Raw genomic sequence first — 9108 nt, 5'->3', positions numbered from 1 at the left:
ACCAAACTACGCCGGGCCATGTCGATTGTTAAATTTGTAAAGTGTTTTGAAGTGAATCTCTACTGTGTCGCAACAGAATCTTGACTTGGGGTGTCCAAGTTTGTTACAAATAGGCCCTCTTCTTCCGTCGCACAAGCCATCGAAAGGAAATCTGTGACTATCTATGAGAGAGAGAGTCACGTAGCTCACACACAGCGAGCAGGGCACATCATCAACTCTAAAAAGGATATTACTATTACTGGCCCGTAATATACAAGGCCACACTTTTGTACTAAAAATGGAAACGATGCAACAACAATGGCCTACATTAGTGCCAAAAGGCGTCTGGAGACGGACTTTGGCATTGCCTTTCACTTGGACTGAAGAAAGAGAGAGAGAAGAGGAGGGTGCAAGAGAGAGAAGGAAACGAAGAAGAAGAGAGACTATAGATTAAAAAGGAGAAAAATGAGAAAATAAAACATATCTTTCAAAAATTGGACGGGTGCTCCGTTGTACACGGGCTAGAATTCCGTCGCATTTACCCTCCCTTTCTGCCGAAAGGCAGTGCCAAACAAAAGCAACATGAGACCAAAAAGCTCTGCCAATCAATGCAACGCTTTCAAAAACTGCCAAAAAGCTGTACGCTCAGCCCACCACACCAGCACCTACAAAACGTAGCAGAAATAGCGGTGCGCAGGTATGCCACATCATCACAGAGAGAGAGAGAGAGAGAGAGAGAGAGAGAGAGAGAGAGAGAGAGCGAGCGTGGGTGTGCACCACATCATCACATTGTGACACTAGGACATTGATCGATCGGTATATGCCAAGTGTGGTGCACAGTAACGCACTCCTTCGAGCATAATGATTATGCACACGGGAAGCTCCTGCTGCCTCTTCTGCCAGAAAGTGCCAACTTGGGTTTGCTTATATATTAACTTAGCAAAATTGCCCTACCTACTTTTGTTGGAAAGTCACTTAAAAATAATTAGTGAAAATACCAAAAATAGGGAAAATAGGCTAAATGCAGCACTCTCTCATTAAGAACGGAAGGCTCTCCCTTCCATAAGAACAAAAAGGAACCTTGAGCACAATTCGGAGCACTATCTTGAGCAAAGTTCAAACATTCATTCCGTTGCACCTAACTCTCTCTCTCTCTCTCTCTCTCTCTCTCTCTCTCTCTCTCTCTCTCTCTCTAACACTTCCGCACACGCACTCACACATCCACCTACAAACCATAGTCGGCCTAATCAGATCAGGCTATAAATACAGCCCTCCAGACCCTCATTCCTGACATCTCACATCTATTTACTATTTCTTTTGTAAAAATTGAATATGATGAGATCATACACTATTTGTCTCAATGAACATTTATTGAGCATATGCCTAAGGATAAATGCAGAAAAATGGCTCTCAAATCTTGGAAGTATAGCCTAACTAGTGGGCAATTATGTCGCTAGGGTGCAGATGGAGTGCATCAGATGATGGGTTCTGCCACATGAGCAAGATGAGGTGCTTAAGGAGGCCCATACCAGTTTTACAGGAGGTCACTTTAGTGGCGAGCTCATTGTCCAAAAAAGTGTTATGCGGCAGGTGTTGAGTGAAACTTGGTAATTGAGGTAAACCCCAAAAAAGGCTTGTGCATACATGCGGCACCTGATGTCTAAGCTTCGATTGGCACACTAATTTTTCTCACCTTTCACATGCAACAGCAATCATAAGTTTGTCAGTTTCAAACAAATTAAGATAAGTTCAGCAAATCTAAACCTAAAAGTTACACCCATGATAGAAAAATGTGCACCTTGGGCTACCAACTGGCAGATGGCATGGTAATGCGGTCTGGATCTAGGCATTACAATAGGCCAAGGTGTTATGCGGCAGGTGTTGAGTGAAACTTGGTAATTGAGGTAAACCCCAAAAAAGGCTTGTGCATACATGCGGCACCTGATGTCTAAGCTCCGATTGGCACACTAATTTTTCTCACCTTTCACATGCAACAGCAATCATAAGTTTGTCAGTTTCAAACAAATTAAGATAAGTTCAGCAAATCTAAACCTAAAAGTTACACCCATGATAGAAAAATGTGCACCTTGGGCTACCAACTGGCAGATGGCATGGTAATGCGGTCTGGATCTAGGCATTACAATAGGCCAAGGCCCTTGATACCAGTCTAAATCCTTCGCCCACAAGGATGCCTCAGCTCGATAATGAAGCAAATTGTGTTGCACCATGCTGTAAAGGGCGTGCAAAGAAACCCCACTGCTCAGGAGATCAACCTTTGACAGGACCCCATCCTTTGCTTGGCTGATGAGACCCATGGTTGTGCGCCACATGTCAGCTGACCAAAGAGGTGATTGTCGTGAGATGAATTGCAAGTCCATAGTCCACTTTGGTGAGAAACCTTCGGGATAGAGCCCCTCCTGAACCTCGGAAAGTGCCCTTGACAGTAGAGTCTTCTTCAGTGATGGCCAAATAGCGGAAATGGATTCATGTGAGATGTAAAGCTTCAGAGCCAAGTTGGAGAGGATCAGAGCACGGCCTCCAGTGAACTGAAAGATCTCCTGCCATAAGTCATTTGAAGGAGGCTGCATTCTCTTGTGCCCTAGTCTTTGGCAAAGTTGTTCCAACTCATGGAGAAAGTAATTTAAGGACTCATCTGCAAGGAGATCGCCAATGACACCTATGCTGTATCTGTCAGCACCAATGTGTATGTTCATCCAACCTCGGAAGAAGTCGTCAGATGTACTCAGTACAACGTTGGCCAGTCTCTCCTGCTTTGTTATCCTGATGAAGAATTTCTCCATCTGCAAAAGATTTCTCTGCTTCTGAGGATCCAGAGACCATTCATGCAAAGAATTCACCTCATCCACGATCAATGTAGGAAAACCAGCCGATTCCAACAAGAGAGACTCCAAAGCATTGAGCAAGCCCGAAAGATCATCCACCTGCTTCATCTTTGCGTATGAAGCTGCACTAGAAGACAGAAAATCCTTAGCCATATCCATTTTTTTATCACCTGTGTGTACTTTTGAGGCTGATTCTGCTAAATTTTCCATAGTCGTCGCCAGGAAGATTTGATCGCTCTACAAAACCCTGCTGCTGTATTGAACGAATCCCCGCTTCGCATGTCGATCAAGGCTGAATGGCCGGGGATGAGCCCTCTTCGCTGGAGGTCCACAAATCGCTTCAAAAGACAGCTCTTACCAGTATCGGGCGGTCCTGTCAACAGCAGAAGTTGGCCCCCACAAGTCTCCTCTTCGAGTTTCCTAAGCTCGTAGTCCCTGTTGAAGAACCAACCATCTCGTGATGATGCACAGAAGGATTTGCAGTTGCTTGCAACATGGCGATGGAGATGATATCTTCTCCTAACCAAGGATGCCATGGCCATGGGTCCGGATATGTCAGCACAATCTTTTTTTCATTTCTTTTAAGGGGTATCTTGGGTGATGCTTGGAAGTTGGGGCTTGAAGGAGTGAAAAGTTTAAGAAAATGCAAAAGGGAAGGGAAACGTGCACATGACTGGTTGACAATGGTCTCACCTTTCCCCCGCTAAAATTGGGGTGTAATGCCAAAATACCGCTCTAATTTCAAAAAATTCCCAAACTACCTTTGTATCTATTGTGGTTGGGTTGTTCAAGATTTTTTTATCTTTATTCTTTTTCGACAACCGAGATCGTTTTTTGAGTGCTTGGCATGTAATTTGTCACAAATTATCTCGCAAAAAAGCACAATAACAAAGCAGTTCGTCTGCAAAGCCTGCATAACCATCTCAAATTCTAATTTTAGCGTCTTGTATTATAAATAATCAATCTTCTTATGGAAAGCTACAATTTTTCTATCTTTGGAGAAGTTTAATCTCACAATTGGGGATATTTTGAGAATTTTGGAAAATTTGAAGCGCCTTTTAGGAATTTATGACGAATCGGGGCCGTGTGGGGAGAGAGAGAGAGAGAGAGGGAGAGGAGTGTGTCGGTGGCAGCGCAAAGACAGGGACGTGTGTGTGTGTGTGTGTGTGTTTTCTGCGGTAGTGAAGAGTATGCGGGCTATTGCAGCTGGCAGAGGTGAAGGCAGGCGAAGGAAGGGTTGCATCGCAGAGGATCACCTGGGGAATGCAGCAGAGAAGCAGAGCAACATGTTTGATGACTCTTGTGACTGCGAGGCCATTGGTAGCTGCAGTTGGATGAGCCGTGCAGGTAGACTGTGTTAGCTGTGCAAAGCCAAGATATGCACACATCATTGCCTTGGCCTGTAGAGGTAAGCAAGGATGGCATATCGGAGGCGTGAGCAAGGACGGCATGGCTTTGTGGGCTTGCAATACAGAGACATGCAAAGATGTTGGCCATCCAATAGGAGTGAGCCAGTTCGAGCTACAGTGCCAGCCTCTCTCTCTCTCTCTCTCTCTCTCTCTCTCTCTCTCTCTCTCTCTCTCTCTCTCTCTCTCTCTCTCTCTCTCGACGAGACGGACAAATTCATATGATACGGCCCCGAGCAAATTATGAACCATTTGGGAGCTATGGGTCGCTTAAAATGGTCGAGAATTAGGACTTTTTAAAAAAAGGTTCTAAATTTGCTAGCTCGCGTGTGTGGATGTGTTTTAGCGGTTCTTATGCGTTTGTGTGCAGGACGTCTCTTTTCGAGCCTATTTTTGGGCCGCTTTGCTAAAGACTAGAGGAGAGGATGAAAATAGTCACTTTTCGTGAAGAAGACGGCCCCCATAATCAGAAGGAAGTTGTTCGTCGACTGTGATGGCGGACTGAGATTGTGATTGTGAATGAGAGTGAGAGTGAGAGTGTGATTGAGATTGAGAAATGTGGACAAGATTGAGAGTGAGATAGCTCGGGGGTGGTCGTGAGGTTTGACACGAGCTACGCTCTTCTTGTACCCGTCAACTTACATCAATACAGATCTCAGATTTCCTTTGTCTACTCTGTGTACTTTGCAATGCTCCCGTGTCTCGTCACAATTAATCTCAACAGCGCGACAACTTTTCGTGCGCCATGCTTTTTATACGGTTGAAAGTACTTGTCTACACATAGTTTGAAGCCTACATCAACTGTTCTGACAAGGTGTTATAGCAAAGTTCATCATCGGAAACTTTTTTCGAAAGCTACTTTTTTCAGATCTTGGTCAAATCTCCAATTATACTCTCTATTGTTCCTATACATCCAGTAGGAACCAAACTGGTGTGTAGGATGTGTAAGGCCTGGGACTCTATCAAAGCCAATTGGAAGCCTCCGAAAGATTTTTATTCTAACCATATCTTCTCGCTGGATTCTTTTTGGTTTGGATTTTTTGCAGGGAAACCAAAGGCCCAGGCTATGTAGAAAAGCTCACAAGTGCCATAAAGCTAGCATCAGGATTTGGGCAGACCTACTATATCAAGGGAAGGTTAAGACAGTCAGGCAAATGCGTATGCAATTCTCAATCCCTCTTTCTGTGGCTAAATGGTGTCATGAAAGTGCCCATCAGAAGTTGGAACAAATCATTATTCCAGCTAGAGTTGTACAAAGTACTAGCAGATTGGCAAGCCTTGCAGTAGAATCTTTCAAGCAGTACTTCCCTAAAGCAGGTGTGGAGGAAGGGTTTAAAAAAAGATTAAACAAACTCTGGAAGGTTCATTGGAGTTGTAAACAGTGGACATACAGGCTCAAGTGTATTTGGGGTTTCCCTATGGAGATAAAACACTCAACTCTTATGTGGCTCATCTTACATCAAGGGGATTGGACTGGGAGTAAAGCCCACAGAGCAGGTGTGAGCAATGGAATATGCTTTAGGTGCTGTAAAAAAGTGGAAGATAGTGCTCATCCATGGTTTACTTGTACTTCAAATGAAGAAGCCTTAAGAGTTTTGCAGGACGTTACCAGTCGAATTAATTTGAAAGCTCTGGATTTTAAGGACTTCATTCTTGGTAATTGCAGAGGTCTAGAAATTCCTTTGTGGAACATTTGGAGAGGTTTCACTCTTTGGTTCATATAGAATTAGAGGAACTCATTTGTCTTTAGGAGTCGAATTGTCTACCCTATATGGCTTTTAAAGCATGATTTAAAGCACTCAACCCTGGATATGTGTACAAAAGCTCAAGAAGCTCTCCCTAAAGATCTTTCTATTTCCTCCATTCTAAAGGGAGAGAGATGGAAAAAATGGAAAACCATTGCCTCTATGTTCTATCATCTCGTTAGATTCAGAATGCTCTAATTATTGTAATGTCTCATCTAGCCTTAGGGTTGTCCCACCCCCTTCCTGTGGGACCTTTGTACCCTTCTCTGGTTTTATTTTAATACATTTCTACTCTTCTCAAAAAAAAAAAGGTGTTCATCATCGGATTCTTCTAGGACTTTCTTGGACTGCTTCAAACTACAGAACAAGTAAACATTGGACTAACAAATGAGAAAGTTTACCAACTTGGCAATTTTGCAATTTTTTTTCGAATGTAGTAGGAATTGAATTAAAAGTAAAGCTGAAAAGTATACAAGGACCCAAAGGAAGGGGGAGGGTCACCACGAGGACAACAAATTACAACATGAAGAGTAAGTCCTTCATATAGAATCTAGGGGCAGAGTAAAACATTGGGATCTTTTTCTTCCATTGAGGCCATTTGAAAAGCTTTTGTATGCTTGAGACTCATGAAAAGGGATCAACTGGTACAGTAAAGACTTTATTACAAAGTGAAGTTGAGCATTTCTTGAGCTCATAAAGAAGGGAAAAAGGGTGATTAGAAGTAGACTGAAATGGAACTGCATTCCTTCTTAACCAGATGAACCAGAGAATAATCCCCCTCCAAACTGTCCAGGTGGGAATATCAAGACTTTTACAGTCCCCCAGCAATAAGTCCTTGACATCAATTGTTTGTGAACTGAATGTCATGACAGATAGGAGATAAGGATAAATCATTTTGATAGTGTTAGGATAAGTGAAGAAGAGATGAGTGATACATTCCACTTCACTTTGACATCTTGAGCAGATCCCAAATGAGATCTCGATTTCCCTAGCTCTTTCACCTGTCCAAACCCCTTGGTGCATTATCATCCAAAGCAAGTAGCTATGATTTATAGGTATTGGGTAAGCCCAATTACAAAGAAACCCATAAGACCACTTCTTACAGCTCCACTGCATCCTCCACTTTTTGTTAAGTTGACTTTTGAGAGTTTTTAGCACTCCTTTTTCTGGTCTGAAGGAGAAGTAGATGTTTGCAGCCAGCTGTGCAAGCTGAGCCTTATACATGTTAGATCTGGGGGAAGCTTATTGACACACCATGTTGCATCTTGGTGGGAGATGGGAAATTTGCCTTGAAGGGCCTAGTGAGAGTGGTTGATAGGCCTGAAACAGATCACCCCACTGGGAGATACCAACCTTGTAGCATTTATGGCACTTCCTTGTGAGGGGGAGCCCTTTAGTACTTGAAAAATAACCAAACCAAGGAGAGTCTTGATGGGAAAAAATAAAAATAAAATTAGTGTGAATCTGTTTGACTGGTCTCCATTTTACCCTTAGGGATTGTCAGGCTTGCCAAAATCTATCGATTAGTTTGGAGCCATAATGGATAAAATCTGCAGAGGACAGACTTAGCTCTCTGAAGATAAGGCTAGTCCAAGCTTTGTAATTCCTCAGTTTGAATTTAGAAACGTTTCTCTTGAGAATAATAGCCCAGAAATCCTTAGAGTTAATACTTCTCAATATCCACTTACTAGCTAATTTGTCTGAGATTAGCTGCAGGTTCAGAAGCCCTAAACCTCCATTTTCCTTAGAAGAGCAGCTAACAAGCCAAGGTACTTTGGCAAGCTTGGTGAGCTGAAGGTCTCCTTCCCAAAGGAAATTTCTAAACAAGGAGAAGGCGGCCTGAAGTTGATATTTAGCAGGGGACCAGCAGGTCAGAAAATAAATGAGAGAGGGCACACTACAAAAGGCTCTTCAGCGTAGCGACGCTCGTAGTGTGGCGCTCAAATGTGGAAAAGTCTCGGTGTCGCTATAGGTGTACCTATAAGCATCACTATAGTCTTTGTTATATAGGGACGCCCATAGCGATGCCGACCCTGCAAAAATAATCCGAGTGCACCAAAAACTCAAATCTATAGATCTGATTTTCGGCGCTCTCTGCGAAACAGGTATACTCCCCCCCCCCTTCTCTCTCTCTCTCTCTCTCTCTCTCTCTCTCTCTCTCTCTCTCTAACACACACACACACACACACACACACACGGAGAGGAGGGAGAGCTAGGTATGCTCCCTCCCTCTCCTCTCTCTCATGTTCTCTTCCCCTCTTTCTTTCGCTCTCCCACACACACACACACACACACATTGTGTGTGTGTGTGTGTGTGTGAGAGAGAGAGAGAGAGAGAGAGAGAGAGAGAGAGAGAGAGAGAGAGAGAGAGAGAGAAATGAAATGAAAGAGAGAGAGATAAAGAAGTTAGAGAGAGAGAGAGATAAATGAAATGAAATGTTATATTAAACGTCTTCAAAATGCCAAAATGATTTATGAGACCAATCCGATAAACTCCTTGTGGATCTAATCTAATGTCTGTGTTGTCCGAGAAAGTAGTGCATCTATCGGTGAAGAGCTTCATCAATGTCCGCCTTTGTAAATAGACATACTGAGCGTCTCCCATATTGCGCTAGAGTAGTCCTGATCCTTTGATGGAGCCTCGGTCGATGTTGTGGATGTCTAGCTCTCCTGAGCTCAATGGCTCTGCCAACTAATATATCTTTAGTATGAGAGAGAGAGAGAGAGAGAGAGAGAGAGAGAGAGAAATACACACACGTAGACACAAATACACATACATTGAGAGAGAGAAGGAGAAAGAAAGAGAGAGAATGAGAGATAGAGAAACATATATAGATAAAGAGAGAGAGAAAGAGAGATAGAGAGAGAGAGTCATAGGTTTAGGATTTAGTTTATTTAAAGATAGTTAGTGATTAGAGCTTAGGTTTAGATTTAAGATTAGATTTTGGATTTGGTTTTTATATTTAAGTTTAGCTTCAGGATTATGGTTTTAACCTTAGAGTTAGTTTTATGGTTATGTTCGCAGTAGTTTGCATGTAGCTCACATGAGTTTAGGTGTGTAGTTGCTTGCAAGCTCACATGTGCAAATGGCTCGCGGACAAGCCGTTTGTGCATGTGACCTTGCAAGCACGTAAA

At 43.0% G+C, this 9108-nt stretch overlaps 1 protein-coding gene across 2 annotated transcripts; it reads right to left on the bottom strand.

Annotated features, from left to right (window-relative positions):
• Positions 1-1272: 1272 nt before the first annotated feature.
• On the bottom strand, positions 1273-3429 carry LOC147422188 (uncharacterized). Of its 2 annotated transcripts, XR_015186770.1 has the most exons (3): positions 2066-3429; positions 1778-1960; positions 1273-1672 (listed from the first exon to the last, which is right to left on the bottom strand). XR_015186770.1 is itself a non-coding variant. In XM_086502819.1 (2 exons), exons 1-2 carry the CDS (start codon positions 3030-3032, stop codon positions 1947-1949), a joined length of 981 nt encoding a protein of 326 aa, XP_086358945.1. In that variant the 5' UTR covers positions 3033-3429; the 3' UTR covers positions 1775-1946. The 2 variants fall into 2 exon arrangements, 1 of the variants encoding a protein (XP_086358945.1); XM_086502819.1 differs by lacking the exon at positions 1273-1672 and having other exon boundaries at positions 1775-1960.
• Between the last annotated feature and the right edge of the window lie 5679 nt (positions 3430-9108).

This window comes from Adiantum capillus-veneris, chromosome 27 (assembly GCF_014529385.1).
Source record: "Adiantum capillus-veneris isolate H3 chromosome 27, ASM1452938v2, whole genome shotgun sequence".
NCBI lineage: Eukaryota > Viridiplantae > Streptophyta > Polypodiopsida > Polypodiales > Pteridaceae > Adiantum > Adiantum capillus-veneris.
Note: the sequence above shows the minus strand (reverse complement) of the source record. Positions and strands in the feature narration are given on the sequence as shown.

What these genes read in the sequence shown, in the direction of transcription:
- LOC147422188 (XM_086502819.1), bottom strand. Translation starts at nt 3,032, where the DNA reads ATGGAAAATTTAGCAGAATCAGCCTCAAAAGTACACACAGGTGATAAA.